At 44.3% G+C, this 22,203-nt stretch overlaps 2 protein-coding genes across 2 annotated transcripts in view; one reads left to right on the top strand and one right to left on the bottom strand.

Annotated features, from left to right (window-relative positions):
• The window catches only part of LOC148451061 (uncharacterized), a 220,026-nt gene that overhangs the window by 62,011 nt on the left and 135,812 nt on the right, over window positions 1-22,203 (top strand). The window lies entirely within an intron of this gene.
• On the bottom strand, window positions 530-20,243 carry LOC148451062 (uncharacterized). The gene is made up of 7 exons (XM_088462313.1): window positions 20,191-20,243; window positions 13,730-13,879; window positions 11,925-12,116; window positions 10,954-11,008; window positions 9,111-9,208; window positions 7,891-8,953; window positions 530-2,062 (listed from the first exon to the last, which is right to left on the bottom strand). Exons 2-7 carry the CDS (start codon window positions 13,805-13,807, stop codon window positions 564-566), a joined length of 2,985 nt encoding a protein of 994 aa, XP_088318439.1. The 5' UTR covers window positions 13,808-13,879; window positions 20,191-20,243; the 3' UTR covers window positions 530-563.

A 22,203-nucleotide genomic window follows, 5' to 3' on the forward strand; every position in this document is an offset into this window, starting at 1 on the left:
CTAGCATGTTGTATGTATAAGAAAAAAATGTTGGTGTCCACCTGTAAATAAGCCCCTTAGTGTATAAACACAATGTGGTCTAAACTAAAGACAAACCATTTCTGAGGAATCTCAGGACATAGAAATCTCACCTGTGACTTCTCTCATGTCTAACAATATCTGATTTATCTATATAACATTCATTTTTGTACAGAACATTCCTCACCTTTGAAACACTTAAACTGGCCACACATCTAAAGATTATCTGTCCAACCAGCCAACTAGTTGGAATGAAAATCTGGTAACATATGGGAGTAAATGATGATCAGTAATTTGCTCCTAAATGCCAGAAAACAGATGAAAATGGTCATTCAGACAAGTTTGTTAAATGTTTGATCTAAACAATTTGTTCAAACATCAGTTTTTGTCCATTTTCTGGCATTTGGGAGAAAATTGATGATTGTCATTTGCTTTCATACCTTACCAGATTTTAATTCCAAACCAATCAACTAGTTGGCTGGTTGGACAGATAATCTTTAGATGTGTGGCCAGCTTTAGAATATTGTTACAAACCGATTTCAGGTCTACGAGTTCATGGACATTACATTTATCTTGTGAATTTTTTCATGTGTAACAAGATTTGCTTTGTTTATAAAACATTTCCCACACACAAGGCATGGAAATCGTTTCTCACCTGTGTGACGTATCTGATGTTTAACCAGAGATGATTTGTCTACAAAACATTTCCCACACTCAAAGCATGGAAATGGTTTCTCAACTGTGTGACGTCTCTGGTGTTTAACAAGAGATGATTTGTCTGCAAAACATTTCCCACACTCAGAGCATGAAAATGGTTTCTCACCTGTGTGACTTCTCTGATGTCTAACAAGAGATAATTTCATTGCAAAACATTTCCCACACTCAGAGCATGGAAATGGTTTCTCACCCGTGTGACTTCTCTGATGTCTAACAAGGTGTGATATGCATGTAAACCATTTCCCACACTCAGAGCATAGAAATGGTTTCTCACCTGTATGACTTTTTTGATGTGTAACAAGATGTGATTTATATGTAAAACATATCCCACACTCAGAGCATGCAAATGGTTTTTCACCTGTGTGACTTCTCTGATGTATAACAAGATGTGATTTATATGTAAAACATTTCCCACACTCAGAGCATGGATGTGGTTTCTCACCTGTGTAACTTCTTTGTGTAAAAAGAGCTGATTTGTCTGCAGAACATTTCCCCCACTCAGAGCATGGGAATGGTTTCTCACCTGTGTGACTTCTCTGATGTGTAACAAGGTGTGATTTGCATGTAAACCATTTCCCACACTCAGAGCATGGAAATAGCTTCTCACCTGTGTGACTTCTCTGATGTATAACAAGAGATGATTTCATTGTAAAACATTTCCCACACGCAGAGCATGGAAATGGTTTCTCACCCGTGTGACTTCTCTGATGTCTAACAAGGTGTGATATGCATGTAAACCATTTCCCACACTCAGAGCATGGAAATGGTTTCTCACCTGTGTGACTTTTCTGATGTGTAACAAGATGTGATTTATATGTAAAACATTTCCCACACTCAGAACATGGAAATGGTTTCTCACCTGTGTGACTTCTCTGATGTGTAACAAGAGATGATTTAATTGTAAAACATTTTCCACACTCAGAACATGGAAATGGTTTCTCACCTGTGTGACTTCTCTGATGTGTAACACGATGTGATTTATATTTAAAACATTTCCCACACTCAGAACATGGAAATGGTTTCTCACCTGTGTGACTTTCCTTATGTACAATAAGCTGTGATTCGTGTTTAAAACATTTATCATTTATAGAACAGGGGAATATTTTATCTACTCTCAAAGCTGTTCCAGAATTTCCAACATCAGAGTTATCAGGAGAACAGTCCTCATGAGTAGAGGGATGAGATGACACATCTACACTGTGATGTGCTGGGTGTATAATGGGGCTGTCACATGGAGAATTTCGTGCAATGTCACTGCCTTCTATTTCACAATTTGGAGATAACATGGAAAATTCCTCTGAGACATTCCTGCTGTTACATCCATGTGCTGGAAATAAGATAAATACATTGTAATATGAATGTTTCCTCTATGACAAGTTTATTTTTTTCAAATAAAATCTATGATTAAAAGTTCTAGAATTACTATCAAATAGATAAAATGAAGATGTACAGTCACAAGCCACCCAGCTCTGGTATATTTGTAGATGAATCAACCTACCTAAATCCAGCAGACTGGGAGGTGGATCAGTCTCTTATAGGTACAAATCACATGGAGTGGCTATAGTCTTTCATCATGATTACGGTATATGATACTGGATTGGGGAATGTTTATCAGCCTCTTATAGGCACAAATCACATGGAGTGGCTATAGTCTGTCATCATGATTACGCTATATGATACTGGATTGGGGAATGTTTATAAGCCTATTATAGGTACAAATCACATGGAGTGGCTATAGTCTTTCATGATTTACGCCATATGATACTGGATTGGGTTTCTGATCCCATGGGCCGTTTTCTGGTTGTGGATGTGGAGATGGAAAGTAATAAATGTACATTGGTGAACATCTGTGCTCCCAATATTTCTCCTAGTGAATTTGTTTTCTAAATTGTCCCAACTTTTAGCTCGATGAACATTATATACTCTGATACTACCTGGCAATTTTAATACAGTGGACGAACCTAATATTGACAGGTTCCCTCCTGTTTCACGCCTAAAAGCTCACTCGTGGCACCATATTCATGGTCTTATAACTACGTTTCAATTAAGTGATCTGTTGGGATTACACAACTTGACAGATCATTTACCCCCCTTAGTAGATCTCATCACTCCCTGACTCGCACAGATTACGGTTTAGAGGAGAAACACTCGGTTTCTCAGGTGCGATCGGTGGGTATTGGTGAACATCATAGTTTCTAATCATGCCCCCATTAGGTTTAGGTTATGGCATTGCTGCTTCCATGGCGACTGACCTCCTTTAGTGTTTCCCAGATTATCTGTCGAAGTCTGAGAACTTTAAGACATTATTGGAAGTGTCCTGGGCAAATAATTTAGATGACAACCTTAAGCATTGGGGCGACTTGGCCCTTTTTTTGGAGACGTCAGAGAGGGTCATGAGGCCATATTACATGTAATTATTAGTGCTGCCACAGGGAAGACCATATTACATGTAATTATTAGTGCTGCCGCAGGGAAGGCCATATTACATGTAATTTTTAGTGCTGCAGCAGGGAAAGCCACATAACATGTAATTATTAGTGCTGCCGCAGGGAAGGCCACCTTACATGTAATTATTAGTGCTTCCGCAGGGAAGGCCATATAACATACACATGTAATTATTAGTGCTGCCGCAGGGAAGGTCGTATTACATGTAATTATTAGTGCTGCCGCAGGGAAGGCCATATTACATGTATTTATTAGTGCTACCGCAGGGAAGGCCATATTACATGTAATTATTAGTACTGCCGCAGGGAAGGCCATATTACATGTAATTGTTAGTGCTGCCGCAGGGAAGGCCGTATTACATGTAATTATTAGTGCTGCCGCAGGGAAGGCCGTATTACATGTAATTATTAGTGCTGCCGCAGGGAAGGCCGTATTACATGTAATTATTAGTGCTGCCGCAGGGAAGGCCGTATTACATGTAATTATTAGTGCTGCCGCAGGGAAGGCCATATTACATGTAATTATTAGTGCTGCCGCAGAGAAGGCCGTATTACATGTAATTATTAGTGCTGCCGCAGGGAAGGCCGTATTACATGTAATTATTAGTGCTGCCGCAGGGAAGGCCGTATTACGTGTAATTATTAATGCTGCAGGGAAGGCCGTATTACGTGTAATTATTAGTGCTGCCGCAGGGAAGGCCATATTACGTGTAATTATTAGTGCTGCCGCAGGGAAGGCCATATTACATGTAATTATTAGTGCTGCCGCAGGGAAGACCTTATTACATGTAATTATTAGTGCTGCCGCAGGGAAGGCCGTATTACATGTAATTATTAGTACTGCCGCAGGGAAGGCCATATTACATGTAATTATTAGTGCTGCCGCAGGGAAGGCCATATTACATGTAATTATTAGTGCTGCCGCAGGGAAGGCCATATTACATGTAATTATTAGTGCTGCCGCAGGGAAGGCCGTATTACATGTAATTATCAGTGCTGCCGCAGGGAAGGCCATATTACATGTAATTATTAGTGCTGCCGCAGGGAAGGCCGTATTACATGTAATTATTAGTGTTGCGCAGGGAAGGCCGTATTACATGTAATTATTAGTGTTGCGCAGGGAAGGCCATATTACATGTAATTATTAGTGCTGATGCAGGGAAGGCCACATTACATGTAATTATTCGTGCTGCCGCAGGGAAGGCCGTATTACATGTAATTATTAGTGCTGCCACAGGGAAGGCCGTATTACATGTAATTATTAGTGCTGCCGCAGGGAAGGCCACATTACATGTAATTATTAGTGCTGCCGCAGGGAAGGCCGTATTACATGTAATTATTAGTGCTGCCGCAGGGAAGGCCGTATTACATGTAATTATTAGTGCTGCCGCAGGGAAGGCCGTATTACATGTAATTATTAGTGCTGCCGCAGGGAAGGCCGTATTACATGTAATTATTAGTGCTGCCGCAGGGAAGGCCATATTGCATGTAATTATTAGTGCTGCTGCAGGGAAGGCCATATTGCAGTGTAGAATTAGCACAGTCCCTCCGACCCTGTATTTAAAGAGAAACTTCCACATATTTATCATGGACTACCTTGGAATCACATTAGATAAGGAAGAGCGGTCCTCTAGGTTCTTTGATACATGCGAGAGTTACGCAGATACGCTCCCCCTAGACGTTAGAGTATGTGACTCGCTCTAACATGCCCTACGGTATGGTTATCGCCAATAATATCACATTGCCGCTTTTCTCCTGGTTTCAGAATGTAATATTGTCTAATGAGTTCCGTTTCCTCTATAGCATACGGTTCCAACACGTGACTGACTTCCCTTATATTACAGTTACTGTCTATACGCTTCTTTTTAATCTGCTTCAGTTCGGGTTTGTATACAGATTTATCTATACTGTATGTCCGTTATCTGTCATTGTATACATTCATATAATGACTGTGTTAGTCACTTCTTGTTACTATATTTTGTTTAATGTTTGACTGTTTCAATGTTGAGTGTATGGCTCTGATTCACACCAACTATTTATATGACACACTATTTATTTTTGAGACAATGGGGGGAATTCAATTCAGTGTGATGTTGAATAGCTGTGGGAAGGAGCTCCCGAAACTATTCAATGCGGTGTTTGAGTGGGCTAAAGATGTCTTCTCGCACCCACCTTGGGTTGCAATAAAAAATCAGAAAAAAGTGCCTGGCGGTCAGCTGTTTTACTGCTTAGCGTGGCGCTAATAGCTGCGTGCCTGCCACTTTAGTCAGAGAATGCCAGTTCTCGCGCCTAAACACCCAGGTAAAGTTGTGAGAACCGCATTCTCAGACATAACAGAGCACTGAATCGAATTCAATTCGCATTGAACTGAATTCCGCCCAATGTGAGGAGGAAACTAATATCTCGGAGCTGGTAAAACACAGTGACATGATGTGAGGAGGAGAGAAAAAGTGTAATAGGGGCTGATGTATGAGATACACCAGATGGTGTGTGGGGAGGAGACTGGTCAGATCTCTAGGCTGGTAACACACAGTGACATGATGTGAGGGGGAGAGCAGGAGTAGAATAGGCGCTGATGGCTCCTGATGTATGAGACACACCAGAGAGTGTGGGGAGGAGACTGGTCAGATCTCTGGGCTGGTGACACACAGTGACATGATGTGTGGGGGAGAGCAGGAGTATAATAGGGGCTGATGGCTACTGATGTACGAGATACACCAGAGAGTGTATGGAGGAGACTGGTCAGATCTCTGGGCTGGTAACACACAGTGACATGATGTGAGGGGGAGAGCAGGAGTATAATAGGGGCTGATGGCTCCTGATGTATGAGATACAACAGAGAGTGTGGGGAGGAGACTGGTCAGATCTCTGGGCTGGTAACACACAGTGACATGATGTGAGGAGGAGAGCAGGAGTATAATATGGGCTGATGGTTCCTTATGTATGGGATACACCAGAGAGTGTGGGGGGGGAGGAGACTGATCAGATATTTGGGCTGGTAACACACAGTGACATGATGTGAGGGGGAGAGAAAAAGTGTAATAGGGGCTGATGTATGAGATACACCAGATGGTGTGTGGGGAGGAGACTGGTCAGATCTCTAGGCTGGTAACACACAGTGACATGATGTGAGGGGGAGAGCAGGAGTATAATAGGCGCTGATGGCTCCTGATGAATGAGACACACCAGAGAGTGTGGGGAGGAGACTGGTCAGATCTCTGGGCTGGTGACACACAGTGACATGATGTGAGGGGGAGAGCAGGAGTATAATAGGGGCTGATGGCTACTGATGTACGAGATACACCAGAGAGTGTATGGAGGAGACTGGTCAGATCTCTGGGCTGGTAACACACAGTGACATGATGTGAGGGGGAGAGCAGGAGTATAATAGGGGCTGATGGCTCCTGATGTATGAGATACAACAGAGAGTGTGGGGAGGAGACTGGTCAGATCTCTGGGCTGGTAACACACAGTGAAATGATGTGAGGAGGAGAGCAGGAGTATAATATGGGCTGATGGTTCCTTATGTATGGGATACACCAGAGAGTGTGGGGGGGGGGGAGACTGATCAGATCTTTGGGCTGGTAACACACAGTGACATGATGTGAGGGGGAGAGCAGGAGTATAACAGGGGGTGATGGCTCCTGATGTATGAGATACACCAGAGAGTGTGGGGGGGGAGACTAGTCAGATCTCTGGGCACAGTGACATGATGTGAGGGGGAGAGCAGGAGTATAATAGGGACTGATGAGTCCTGATGTATGAGATACACCAGAGAGTGTGGGGAGGAGACTGGTCAGATCTCTAGGCTGCTTACACACAGTGACTTGATGTGAGGGGGAGAGCAGGAGTATGATAGGGGCTGATGGCTCGGAATCGGTATGGAATCCCTGCTGCCGCATGGCCGGAAGTTCGATTCCCGGCAGCGTCAGCCCGACAGATCAGCAGAGCCCGACAGCGCTGGAAATCCCGATCATCCCTAAGGTAAGTATAAACTAACCTAACCCTCTAACCCTAACCCTCCTTAGGGGTGCCTAATCCTAACCTCCCCCCCAAGTGCCTAACCCTAATCCCCCCTCTAAGTGCCTAATCCCCCCTTCCCCGCTGCCTAAACCTAAGTCCCTCGGGGGGGGTGCCTAACCCTAACCCCCCCTTAACCTAGCCTAACCCTAACCCTCCCGGGGGGGTGCCTGACCCTAAGTCCCGACCCGGTGGGCCCTAAACCTAACACTAAACCTCCCCCCCGTGGCTGTCCGCTCGCGGCGCCCGGCATCTCTTCGATCGGGATGCCGGGCGCCTATCTCCCGACATCGGGAAAATTACAGGCGTCTAGATATAGACGCCGGTCATTATCCCACGCCGTGATAAAGCAGCCGGGAAGCCGGCTGTCAGTATTAAGGCTGCAGGTTTTCCGACTGCATACCGATGGCTCCTGCCTCCACCACTGGGCAGATACTTTTTCCTCATTACTTTTGAACTGACAGAGGAGGGTGTAGGTCAGTGTTGGCTAACCTTGACACTCCAGCTGTTATGGAACTACATAACCCAGCATGCACTGCTACATTTTGCTATTAGGGCATGCTAAAACTGTGGCAGGGCATGCTGGGATATATAGTTCCACAACAGCTGGAATGTCAAGGTTAGCCAACACTGGTGTAGGTTAAGATATTGTTGTAGTGACTCTTTTCTGTAATAGGTGTTTATTACTCACCTGTGCCGATATTGGTAGGGCTTTCCTCCTCCTTACACTGCTGATCACTCATCACATACATCTCTTCTTCTCCTTCTATATCTTCTGCCTTCATATCAGTCACATACGTCTCTTCTTCTCCCTCTATATCTTCTGCCTTCATATCAGTCACATACGTCTCTTCTTCTCCCTCTGTATCTTCTGCCTTATTATCAGTCACATACGTCTCTTCTTCTCCCTCTATATCTTCTGCCTTATTATCAGTCACATACGTCTCTTCTTCTCCCTCTATATCTTCTGCCTTATTATCAGTCACATACGTCTCTTCTTCTCCCTCTATATCTTCAGCCTTATTATCAGTCACATACGCCTCTTCTCCCTCTATATCTTCTGCCTTCATATCAGTCACATACGTCTCTTCTTCTCCCTCTATATCTTCTGCCTTATTATCAGTCACATACGTCTCTTCTTCTCCCTCTATATCTTCTGCCTTCATATCAGTCACATACGTCTCTTCTTCTCCCTCTGTATCTTCTGCCTTATTATCAGTCACATACGTCTCTTCTTCTCGCTCTATATCTTCTGCCTTATTATCAGTCACATACGTCTCTTCTTCTCCCTCTATATCTTCTGCCTTATTATCAGTCACATACGTCTCTTCTTCTCCCTCTATATCTTCTGCCTTATTATCAGTCACATACGCCTCTTCTCCCTCTATATCTTCTGCCTTCATATCAGTCACATACGTCTCTTTTCCCTCTATATCTTCTGCCTTATTATCAGTCGCATACGTCTCTTCTTCTCCCTCTATATCTTCTGCCTTATTATCAGTCACATATGTCTCTTCTTCTCCCTCTATATCTTCTGCCTTATTATCAGTCACATACATCTCTTCTTCTCCCTCTATATCTTCTGCCTTATTATCAGTCACATACGTCTCTTCTTCTCCCTCTATATCTTCTGCCTTATTATCAGTCACATACGTCTCTTCTTCTCCCTCTATATCTTCTGCCTTCATATCAGTCACATAAGTCTCTTCTTCTCCCTCTATATCTTCTGCCTTTATATCAGCCAGACTATCACCCTAAGTAAGCCACAAAACAATATAGCAACAATTGAAAAATGCAATTTCATTAAATCACATTAATTAGAAGTATTCTGGTTAATAAGACACCCACACCTTATCTACGGATCATATAAAGTCACTGTGGTATATTGGTGAGAACCTAAATCCCAGCTACCTGATGCTCCTGTGGGGTCCTGTGATTCTCCTCTGTACATTCCTGTGAATAAAGAGGATGGGGACATCTCTCTGAGGTGTTTCTGTTACTGGGTCCATCTGTAGGAGACACACAGTGACTGAGTACATTGTATATATGTGATTATCAGGTGATGTGTATATATACAGTCAGGTGCATAAATATTGGGACATTGACAGAATTTTCAGATTTTGGCCTCTATTCACCACCACAATGGCTTTGAAATGAAACAAACAAGATGTGCTTTAACTGCAGACTTTCAGATTTAATTTGAGGGTAATTACATCCAAATCAGGTGAACAGTGTAGGAATTACAACGGTTTCTATATGTGCCTCCCACTTTTTAAGGGGCTAAAATTAATGGAACTATCAACTCAAAACCTATTTCATGGACAGGTGTGGGCTATTCCCTCGTTATTTCATTATCAATTAAGCAGGTAAAAGGTCTGGAGTTGATTCTAGGTGTGACATTTGCATTTGGAATCAGTTGCTGTCGACTCTCAATATGAGATCCAAAGAGCTGTCACTATCAATGAAGCAAGTCATCAGTAGGCTGAAAAATCAAAACAAACCCATCAGAGAGATAGCAAAAACATTAGGTGTGGCCAAATCAACTGTTTGGAACATTCTTGAAAAGAAAGAACGCACCGGAGAGCTCAGCAACACCAAAAGACCCGGAAGACCACGGAAAACAACTGTGGTGGATGACAGAAGAATTATTCCCTGGTGAAGAAAAACCCCTTCACAAAAGTTGGCCAAATCAAGAACACTCTCCAGGAGGTAGGTGTATATGTGTCAACAATCAAGAGAAGACTTCACAAGAGTGAATATAGACGGTTCACCAAACCATTGGTGAGCCTCAAAAACAGGAAGACCACATTAGAGTTTGCCAAACAACATTTAAAAAAGCCATTACAGTTCTGGAACAACATCCTATGGACAGATGAGACAAAGATCAACTTGTACCAGAGTGATGGGAAGAGAAGAGTATGGAGAAGGAAAGGAACTGCTCATGATCCAAAACATACCACCACACCAGTGAGGCATGGTGGTGGTAGTGTCATGGCGTGGGCATGTATGGCTGCCAATGGAACTAGTTCCCTTGTATTTATTGATGATGTGACTGCTGACAAAAGCAGCAGAATGAATTCTGAAGTGTTTCGGGCAATATTATATGCTCATTCAGTCAAATGCTTCAGAACTCATTGGACGGCGCTTCACAGTGCAGATGGACAATGACCCGAAGCATACTGCAAAAGCAACCAAAGAGTTTTTTAAGGCTAAAAAGTGGAATATTATGCAATGGCCAAGTCAGTCCCCTGACCTGAATCCGATTGAGCATGCATTTCACTTGATGAAGACAAAACTGAAGGGAAAATGCCCCAAGAGCAAGCAGGAACTGAAGACATTTGCAGTAGAGGCCTGGCAGAGCATCACCAGGGATGAAACACAGCGTCTGGTGATGTCTATGCATTCCAGACTTCAGGGTGTAATTGCTTGCAAAAGATTTGCAACAAAGTATTAAAAAGTGAAAGTTAGATTTAGGATTGTTTAGTTAATCCCATTACTTTCGGCCCCTTAAAAAGTGGGAGGCACATATAGAAACCGTTGTAATTCCTATACCGTTCACCTGATTTGGATGTAATTACCCTCAAATTAAATTTGAAAGTCTGCAGTTAAAGCACATCTTGTTTGTTTCATTTCAAAGCCATTGTGGTGGTGAATAGAGGCCAAAATATGTCAAAGTCCCAATATTTATGCACCTGACTGTAGGTGGTCCCCATACCTGCTCTCCTCTGTACAATAAATTACAGTCTCCTCTTACCCAGTGATGTGAGGGGCCGGTGATTCTCCATCATCACGTCCTTGTATTCCCCCTCCTGCATGGAGACATAGACAGAGACATCCTGACACCTTATAGGAACCTGACACACACAATGATACAGACACCACCCAGACACTTCCCCTGGTGTTACTGAACAATGTACCCTTCCCAGCAGTCACCTCTCCAGTCATCACCCAGACACATCCCCTGGTGTTGCTGTACAATATCCCCTTCCCAGCAGTCACCTCTCCAGTCATCACCCAGACACATCCCCTGGTATTACTGTACAATGTCCCATTCCCAGCAGTCACCTCTCCGGTCATCACCCAGACACATCCACTGGTGTTACTGTATAATGTCCCCTTCCCAGCAGTCACCTCTCCAGTCATCACCCAGACACATCCCCTGGTGTTACTGTACAATGTCCCCTTCCCAGCAGTCACCTCTCCAGTCATCACCCAGACACATCCCCTGGTGTTACTGTACAATGTCCCCTTCCCAGCAGTCACCTCTCCAGTCATCACCCAGACACATCCCCTGGTGTTACTGTATAATGTCCCATTCCCAGCAGTCACCTCTCCAGTCATCACCCAGACACATTCCCTGGTGTTACTGTACAATGTCCCATTCCCAGCAGTCACCTCTCCAGTCATCACCCAGACACATCCCCTGGTGTTACTGTACAATGTCCCATTCCCAGCAGTCACCTCTCCAGTCCTCACCCAGACACATCCCCTGGTGTTACTGTACAATGTCCCATTCCCAGCAGTCACCTCTCCAGTCATCACCCAGACACATCCCCTGGTGTTACTGTACAATGTCCCATTCCCAGCAGTCACCTCTCCAGTCATCACCCAGACACATCCCCTGGTGTTACTCTATAATGTCCCATTCCCAGCAGTCACCTCTCCAGTCATCACCCAGACACATCCCCTGGTGTTACTGTATAATGTCCCATTCCCAGCAGTCACCTGTCCAGTTAGCGGCTGAAAGATCTTGTTGGTGAGTTCCAGCATCTTCTGCTCATTGTGTCTCTCATGTATCAGTGAGTGAGGTGGAGGCACCGTTATGGAGCTCTGGGTCCTGCTCAGTCCTCCTGACACACGGGGATGGCTGCTGGGTGTCTCACACTCACCGTATGTCTTTTTCACTACTATGTAATCCTGTGTATTGGGGGAGACATCAATGAGGTCAATTAAACGCCACCTAAATGGGGATGATTATTTAGGTGATCACTTTACATAATATACAAGAAGACTCTATTTCACTAAAGCAAGTATTATAACAATCTCTTATATACAGGAAAGTGTAGCGTATATAGTATCTCCTGCAGCTCCAACATCTTTGTGTCAGTGACAGAAAGAAAACAACATACTGTGAGCATATAATAATTCCCAACTCCAGTGAGGACTGTGGGACTGATTATTATTATCGGTTATGTATATGGCGCCACAAGTGTTCTGCAGCGCCTTACAAAGTACATAAACAAATAGGTTGAAGAGTGACTTACAGTACAATACAATACAGGACATACATACAATAATATACAGTTCTACATTTGAGACCATAACACCCAGATAAGCAACAGAGCAAAGCAACCAAGCGTTAGGTGCCTTAGTGGGGAGTAAGAAGTAGATGAAAGTCGAGAACGGAGAAGCACAAGAGGGTAGAGGGTCCTGCTTACAAGAGCTTACATTCTAAAGGGGAGGGTCAGACAAACAGGTCTGACACAGATGGGGTAGACAAGAAGGAAGGAGCATGTAGCAGCAAGTTAAGATGAGAGTTGGAAGGCTTTGATGAAATAGTGGGTCTTGACAGCCCATTTGAGCCCGACTGATACTAATATCTGAGACCAGCTTCCTGCTGCTCGCTTAATAATATAGATATGTGATGTCACTGTGACACTCCCGGATCCCAGCACCTCCCCAGTCATGTCCCTGTATTATTACTATAGATATAAGTGATGTCACTGTGACACTCCCAGATCCTCTCACCTCCCCAGTCATGTCCCTGTATTATTACTATAGATATAAGTGATGTCACTGTGACACTCCCAGATCACAGCACATCCCTGTATTATTACTAGAGATAGAATTGATGTCACGTGACACTCCCAGATCCTCTCACCTCCCCAGTCATGTCCCTGTATTATTACTATAGATATAAGTGATGTCACTGTGACACTCTCAGATCCCCTCCCCAGTCATGACCCTGTATCATTAGTATAGATATGTGATGTCACTATGACACTCCCAGACCCTCTCGCCTCCACAATCATGGCCCTGTATTATTACTATAGATATAAGTGATGTCACTGTGACACTCCCAGACTCCCTCATCTCCCCAGTCATGTCTCTGTATTATTACTATAGATATAAGTGATGTCACTGTGACACGCTCAGACCCTCTCACCTCCACAATCATGTCCCTGTATTATTACTATAGATATAAGTGATGTCACTGTGACACTCCCAGAACCCCTCATCTCCCCAGTCATGTCTCTGTATTATTACTATAGATATAAGTGATGTCACTGTGACACTCCCATATCCCCTCAGCTCCCCAGTAATGTCCCTGTATTATTACTATAAATATAAGTGATGTCACTGTGACACTCCCAGATCCCCTCACCTCCCCAGTCATGTCCCTGTATTATTACTATAGATATAAGTGATGTCACTGTGATACTCCCAGATCCTCTCACCTCCCCAGTCATGTCCCTGTATTATTACTATAGATATAAGTGATGTCATATGACACCCCCAGACCCTCTCACCTCCCCAGTCAGCTCGTAGATGATCTCCAGGGTGAGATGTAAGATCCTCTCAGTCCTGTGACTTTCAACCTTGTCCATCCTCAGTGAATCAGTGAGAATACAGAAAGTGTGACGTGTAGTAAAGACTCTGGTTCCTCACAGCAGGATTATCTAGGAATAAATAGAATAAATATAATACACATCACAGAGAACACACATAACACAGTCAGACATGTAACACTGAGTGACCAGTAAGTCTCTCCTTTCCCCCCAGCCATAGAGCCCTGGTCAGTGTCTGTCAGAGGTTCCTGTGACCCAGCCCCATAAGGCTCCTCAGAGGACATCACACAACGCTGTACTGCATAAGGTTACACCAATGCTCCTCTCCTGGCCGGGGGTCTTATTCCTCCCAGACACAGATTTGGTGCAATTTACTCCACGTGAATCTTGTACAAACACATGAATAAGGGATTTGGGGATTTTTTACTTTTGTTTTACATTTATTCCAGAACCGGAGAGAATCTGTGACTATACTGAGGTCATACAGGTAACAGGGGTGTGAGGGGAGAGTACACAGGAGAGCAGAAGGGGTGCAGATATGGGGAGAGGGGAAGTAACGTAGGAATACAGAGCACACAACAGGGGGTGTAACAGCTGTACAGAGGTGTCAGTAACACAGGGGAGGGGAACAGAAGAGGTTAATAACACAGGGATAGGACAGCAGGCAGCCCAGGGGACACACAAAGGGTTACACAATACAGAATCCCATCAGTCACTCTGCACAAATGATGAAATGACAAATGAGCGCACCTCAGATGTATGTTACATGTGTGACCAGCCTGCCGGCCGTGTGTGTGCAGCGTAGGGTGGGGTGAGACATGTCCTGGGGGATAATCAGTGACACTCTGAGGAACTGGGGACTGTCACAGCCACTGGCTGTCTCTGAGAGACTCTCTATTACTCAGGATAACAAGACGTCCTGACAGACAGTCTCAGCTCAGGGAGTGCAGCCCTTTGTTACATGGCCGGTCTGTGTCCTTCTCACACATCCTTCACCAGCTCCTGTTATGTATCATATGCTATATACAGTACATACATGTTATATTTATTATGTGTTATTCCCTGACCACTCATTACTGTTATTATTACTCTGCAGCTATAACAGGACACTACAGGCTGCTCCCTCTGTATAATAAAAATAACAGGACACCACAGGATGCACTCCCTGTATAGTAGGACACCACAGGCTGCTTCTCTTGTATAGTAGGACACCACATGATGCTCCCCCCGTATAATAGGATACAAGGTGCTGCACCCCCTGTATAGTAGGATTCAACAGACAATCCCCTGTAAACGAGGACACCACACGCCGATAGCCCTGTATAGTAGGACACCACAGGCCGCACCCCCTGTATAGTGTAGAACACTGCAGGCTGCTCATACTGCATAGTAGGACATCATAGGCCGCTACCACGGTTTAGTAGAGATCAACAGGCCACTCCCTTGTATAATAGGACACCACAGACTGCTCCCTCTGTATGATAAGGCACCACAGGCCACTCACCCTTTATAGAAGAACAGCACGGGATGTTCCCCCTGAATAGTAAAGCGCAACAGGCCACAATAGGTACCAAAGGCCACTCTCCCTGTATAGTAGGACACTGCAGGCTGCTTCCCCTGTATAGTGGGACACCACAGGCTGCTCTCCCTGTATAGTAGGACACTGCAGGCTGCTCCTCCTGTATAGGATGACACACCGCAGGCTGCTCTAACTGTATAAGACACCGCAGGCTGCTCTAACTGTATAAGACACCGCAGTCCGCTCCACCTGTAAAGTAGGACATCGAAGGCCACTCCCAGTGTATAGTAGGACACCACAGGCCACTCGCCCAGTATAGTAAGGTAACACAGGCAGCTTACCCTGTATAGTAGGACACCACAGGCCATCCCCCTGTATAGTAGAGTGCAACAAGCTGATTCCCCTGTATAGGAAGGCACCACAGGTTGCTCCCCCTGTATAGTAGAATGACACAGGATGCTCCACCTGTACAGTAGAGTGCAACAGATGACACAGACTGCTTCCCCTGCATAGTAGGATACCACTGGATGCTCCCCCTGTATAGTAGGACACCACAGGCTGCTGTCCCTATATAGTAGGACATCACAGGCTGCTCCCCCTATATAGTGTTGGACAAAACATGCCGATCCCCCTGTGCAGGCTGCTACCATTGTATAAGACACCACAGGCCGCTCCCCCTGTATAGTAGGACACTATATAGTGTAGGTCTCCACAGGCCACTCCCTCTGTACAGTAAGATGCCATTACCTTCTGCCGTTTGACACAGCAAGGTTGCATTTTTCGCACTTGAGTTAAAAAACTGTTCCGTCATGTCCTTTCTCCCTTATATAATAATACTACCACATATAAGTGTGTGGTGAGATCTGTTTTTCCACACTGAAGTATCACTAAACAGTTCCCACAGCTCTTTATATTATTACAACATATCAGTCTGTGTTAACAGCTGATTTAATCCCCCTTATATATCACTGTAGTCCCTTATCCTCTAAATATTAATAATATAGTGTTCTGGCTAGGCTGTTTTAGTGGGCGACCTGCTCGATTTCAAAGGGCAGAATACACTCTGCCCCTATGGTAGCACCCTGTTGGCAAACTGCTAAAACAACATGCCAGGTGGTGTTCCCACCTGCGGACTGCAGTGTCCCTCGGGTGGGAAAAATTGTGGTGCAGCGCTGGTGAAGATTCACAGAGAAAGGAGAGCTTAGGGTCAGCCTAGCTGGGAAAATCCCCAAGAGTGATGAACAGGGGACTCATTATACCCCCTTTGCAGGCGAGCTCTCGAGTGCCATACCCCTTGCTGGACCTAGAATGAAAACTAAATTAATACAACATATCAGTGTGTGCTGAGAGCTGTTATTACCCCTCATATATCACTGTACGGTCCCCTCCCCCTATATAATAATAATACCACATATCAGTGTGTGCTGGGAGCTGTGTTATTCCCCCTCATATATCACTGTATGGTCCCTTCTCCCCTATATATTAATACCACATATCAGTGTGTGCTGGGAGCTGTGTTATTCCCCCTCATATATCACTGTACAGTCCCCTCTCCCTAAATAATAATAATACCACATAACAGTGTGTGCTGGGAGCTGTTATTCCCCCTCATTTATCACTGTACGGTCCCCTCCCCCCAATATAATAATAATACCACATATCGTGTTTGTTTTTCATGATTATTGCAGGAAGACCAAAGCTGTTGTCACAGTGTAATAAATGTATCAAAGGATGAATGTTATTTGCTATTTCCTGTGAAATGTTATATCAACATTTTAGGAGACAGTTATTACTATATGATAAATCAGTTTTGTTTAGGTTTGGGTGACTCCTTTGAAAATGTAATATTATATTTTCTGAGGAATCATGATTGGTTGAGAGGAAGACAGGGCGGATTTGCCCCCTGTGATGTTGTAAGAATGATATAAAAAGAGGGACTGTGAGCCCTGTATGTGTACATCTCTGAAAATCCTTTGTGGAGAAGAACTGCTGATAAGATTCCTGTATGCAATGTAATGTACCCCTTCATTCGGAAGGTTGAGTCTTCTTTAAGACATTGAGCAATAAAACACCGTTTGCCTTTACTTCAATTGCCTTAATCCTGCGACCAACAGAATTGCACCGAAACGCTATTCCGTTCTCCTGCTGTTCTGGGTAAGAGCTCAGCGTCTCCAAGTTCAAGCCCTCTGCCAAGCTACCGTGGAGACCTGGTCTATTGCGGGGGATCAGGTGGGAACAGCCGACACCAAACAGGAGGTGTGTACGCAGTTAGTCGACGCATACGCAGCAGAAGCGGTTCCAGGTGTCGAGGTAGGAGCCTGATTGTACGTAAAAATAGGTTCCAAACGCCGATGGTAGAGTTTGGTGGTGTCAGCTTCAGTAAATGCCCACGGCGTAGTCAGTGACAGGTGGTCACTGACGGTGAGTGGGAGTCCAAAAGCGCTAACCCATGACCAGGGCCGGCCTAGACGAAAGGCGTCCAGTCACACCCCTCTCCCCTATATAATAATACCACATATAAGTGAGTGCTGGGAGCTGTGTTATTCCCCCTCATATATCACTGTATAGTCCCCTCTCCCCTATATAATAATACCACATATCAGTGTGTGCTGGGAGCTGCGTTATTCCCATCATATATCACTGTACGTCCCCTCTCCCCTATAGAATAATAATACCACATATCAGTGTGTGCTGGGAGCTGTGTTATTCCCCCCTCTTATAGCACTGTACAGTCCCCTCTCCACCTATATAATAATAATACCACATATCAGTGTGTACAGTCCCTTCTCCCCTATATAATACCACATATCAGTGTGTGCCTGGAGTGGTGTTATTTCCCCCTCATATATCACTGTACAGTCCCCTCTCCCCTATATAATAATAATACCACATATCAGTGTGTGCTGGGAGCTGTGTTATTCCCCCACATATATCACTGTACAGTCCCCTCTCCCCTATATAATAATAATGCCACATATTATTATTATTATCATTTATATGGCGACACAAATGTTCTGCAGCGCCTTACAAAGTACATAACAAGTTGTAGACAAGCGACTTACAGAACAATACACTACAGGATCAGGCCATGGATAATATATATTGCTACATTAGCGACCATAACACCCAGATAAGCAACAGAGCATAAGCAACCAAGTGTTAGTTGCCTTAGTGGTGAGTAAGAAGTAGATAAAACTAAAGTAGGGAAAAGCACAAGAGGGTAGAGGGCCCTGCTCGCAAGAGCTTACAGTCTAAAAGGGAGGGGAAGAGAAACAGGGGTGACACAGATGGGGTAGATGGGGAAGAAGGAGCATGTAGCAGGGAGTTAGAATGATAGCTGGAAGGCTTTGATGAAGTAGTGGGTCTTAAGAGCCCATTTGAAGGATTGCAAAGAGGTGGAGAGTCTGATGGGGAGAGGGAGAGAGTTCCAGAGGTGGCAAGCAGTGCGGACAAAGTCTTGGAGGCGGGAGTGGGAGGAAGTAATCAGCTGGCATGAAAGGCGGCGTGCATTAGTTGAACGAAGAGAGCGGAGAGGAGAGTGAAGGGAGATGAGATCAGAGATATATATGGGAGAAGATTGGGTGAGGGCTTTGTAAGTGAGCGTGAGAACCTTAAATTGGGTTCTAAAAGGGAAGGGGAGCCAGTGGAGGGCTTGTAGGAGAGGGGAGGCAGATGTAGAGCGTTTGGAGAGGAAGATAAGCCGTGCAGCAGCATTAAGAATAGACTGGAGAGGAGAGAGATGGGATTTGGGAGGCCAGATAGGAGGAGGTTACAGTAGTCCAATCTGGAGATGACCAGTGAGTGTATGAGGGTTTTAGTAGCATCCTGGGTGAGATAAGGTCTGATCTTAGAAATATTTTTGAGATGGAAATGACAGGACTGTGAAAGGTTCTGGATATGTGGTTTGAAGGAGAGGGATGAGTCCAGGATAACTCCAAGACAGTGCACCTTGGGACTAGATGAGATAATTATTCCATCAATTGATAAAGAAATAGTGGGAAGTGAGGTTATATAGGAGGGTGGGAAGACGATCAGCTCTGTCTTAGACATATTAAGTTTAAGAAATCGCTGGGACATCCAGGAAGAGATAGCAGAGAGACAGTTGGAGAATCGAGTCAGAAGAGAGGGAGAGAGATCAGGGGAGGAAAGGTAGATTTGAGTATCATCAGCATAAAGATGATAATGGAGGTCAAAAGAGCTGATGAGATCACCTAGTGAGGAAGTATAGAGGGAGAATATGAGTGGTCCAAGAACAGAACCTTGGGGAACACCTACTGTTAGAGGCTGCGGGAGGGACGACACATATCAGTGAGTGCTGGGAGCTGTGTTATTCCCCCTCATATATCACTGTACAGTACCCTCTCCCCTATATAATAATAACATCACATATCAGTGTGTGCCTGGAGCTGTTATTCCCCCTCATATATCACTGTACAGTCCCCTCCCCCCTATAGAATAATAATACCACATATCAGTATGTGCTGGGAGCTGTGTTATTCCTCCTCATATTACACTGTACGGTCCCCTTCCCCTATATAGTAATAATACATTTCAGTGTGTGCCGGGAGCTGTATTACTCCTCATATATCACTGTATAGTGCGCTCTCCCCCCTATATAATAATAATACCACATTTCAGTGTGTGCCGGGAGCTGTGTTACTCCTCATATATCACTGTACAGTCCGCTCTCCCCCCTATATAATAATAATAAAACATATCAGTGTGTACTGGGAGCTGTGTTATTCCCCCTCATATATCACTGTACAGTCCCCTCCCCTATATAATAATAATACCACATATCAGTGTGTGCTGGGAGCTGTGTTATTATCCCTCATATATCACTGTACAGTCCCCTCTCCCCCTATATAATAATAATATAATATATATATACAGGACACGTTACCTGGCTTTGGCTGTGTCAGGAATGTCTAGGACAAAATGGCAGCTAAAGCCCCTGTGGCCCCGCCCACTCTGCTCTGTGACTGGGAGACTATAAGAATATGGCCGCCGGTCACCATACATGAGGACACCATTAGACTATACTGTTGTTACTCTAATGATGAAGCTGTGAGCGGCAGGTGCAGGTGGCTGCTAGATACAGGACGTCCTTCCTACTTTGTGCAGCCTAATTGGATACTCGCTGCTGCCAATCACCGCCCTGAGGGGAAAGAGAGGAGGGCGGTCACTTCGATTAGAGGGGCGGGGAAGACAGTAGCCATAGCTACACGGAGGAGAGAGGGGCGTGGCTATATAGAGGGGCGTGTCTTCTTCTATAACTGCAGCTTCCGGGTGACGGTCCCAGCAGGAATAAGCAGCAGGTGATGGTATTTATTGTTATTATACAGGGGGAGCAGACTGTGGTGCCTCATTATTATCATACAGGTATATCAGACACCAGTGTTCTACATAATACAGGTGCAACAGACCCTGGTGTTACTAGAATACAGCTGGAGCAGCCTTTAGTGCTACACTATGTATATACAGGTAGAGCAGACCCCAATGTTGGTCTAATACAGGTGGAGCAGAACTTTTTGTTACTATAATACAGCTGGAGCAGACTCTGGTGCTGCATTATCATTATACAGGTGACAACAACAGAAGCAGGAAGTTCTCTCTATATTTTGGGGCACTCACCCTACTAATAATAACACGTAACCTGTAATAGTGTCAGTAAGAAATGACCGAGGTGTTATCTGTATAGCGCAATAAGTCAGGAAATACACAGAATGTAACAGAAAGAGGATATAAAGCCTGGTCTAACCAGGGCCAATAACCCATCAGCACTGACCAGCTGTGTGATGGGAGAGGTATATACTGATTATCTGTATCATTTATGGCCAGACATATACATCATCACCCAGTGCTCAGAGGTATGGGGAATATATGTGTATATATATATATATACAGGTAATCACAGTAAGTGTAAGGAGGGAGATTCTCTCTGTATAATAAAGCGTCGGCCATCACCTGATTAATATGTTATTGTCTGACCTATCCAAGTGCTCATATCTGACATGGTGCATTCACATGTAACATACATAGAGTAATCCCATATATCTGACATGGTGCAGTCACATGTAACATACATAGAATAATCTCATATCTGACATGGTGCAGTCACATGTAACATACATAGAGTAATCTCATATATCTGACATGGTGCATTCACATGTAACATACATAGAATAATCTCATATCTGACATGGTGCAGTCACATGTAACATACATAGAGTAATACCATATATCTGAGTGGGCAGCAATATAATGATATATTAATTACTAATCTAATACAAGGTCTGTGAACTTTCCCAGGTATCCTTGTGGGACAATGTACATATAGCTGCATATAGTATAGGACACATGGGTTAGATCCCAAATGTAAGTATAAGCAATCTGCAACGAAACCCAGATATTACTGCAGCATAACATCTAGTTAATGGTGACATATAGCATCTAGTTATACAGCATTGCAGGTTACCACGGTGACCTATAGCATCTAGTTATACAGCATTGCAGGTTACCACGGTGACATATAGCATCTAGTTATACAGCATTGCAGGTTACCACGGTGACACATAGCATCTAGTTATACAGCATTGCAGGTTACCACGGTGACACATAACATCTAGTTATACAGCATTGCAGGTTACCATGGTGACATATAGCATCTAGTTATACAGCATTGCAGGTTACCACGGTGACATATAGCGTCTAGTTATACAGCATTGCAGGTTACCACGGTGACATATAGCGTCTAGTTATACAGCATTGCAGGTTACCACGGTGACACATAACATCTAGTTATACAGCATTGCAGGTTACCATGGTGACATATAGCATCTAGTTATACAGCATTGCAGGTTACCACGGTGACACATAGCATCTAGTTATACAGCATTGCAGGTTACCACGGTGA

The sequence above is a fragment of the Taudactylus pleione genome, unplaced genomic scaffold (genome assembly GCF_031769625.1).
Source record: "Taudactylus pleione unplaced genomic scaffold, aTauple2 ptg001186l, whole genome shotgun sequence".
NCBI classification, from domain to species: Eukaryota; Metazoa; Chordata; class Amphibia; order Anura; family Myobatrachidae; genus Taudactylus; species Taudactylus pleione.

Bases quoted from the DNA above. Each gene is read 5' to 3' on its own strand.
- LOC148451062 (XM_088462313.1), bottom strand. From the start codon at position 13,807: ATGGACAAGGTTGAAAGTCACAGGACTGAGAGGATCTTACATCTCACC. The intron at 12,117-13,729 runs GTGAGAGGGTCT...CCCAATACACAG, and splicing joins TCTACGAGCTGACTGGGGAG to GATTACATAGTAGTGAAAAA. The intron at 11,009-11,924 runs GTGACTGCTGGG...GTCTCCATGCAG, and splicing joins TTCAGCCGCTAACTGGACAG to GAGGGGGAATACAAGGACGT.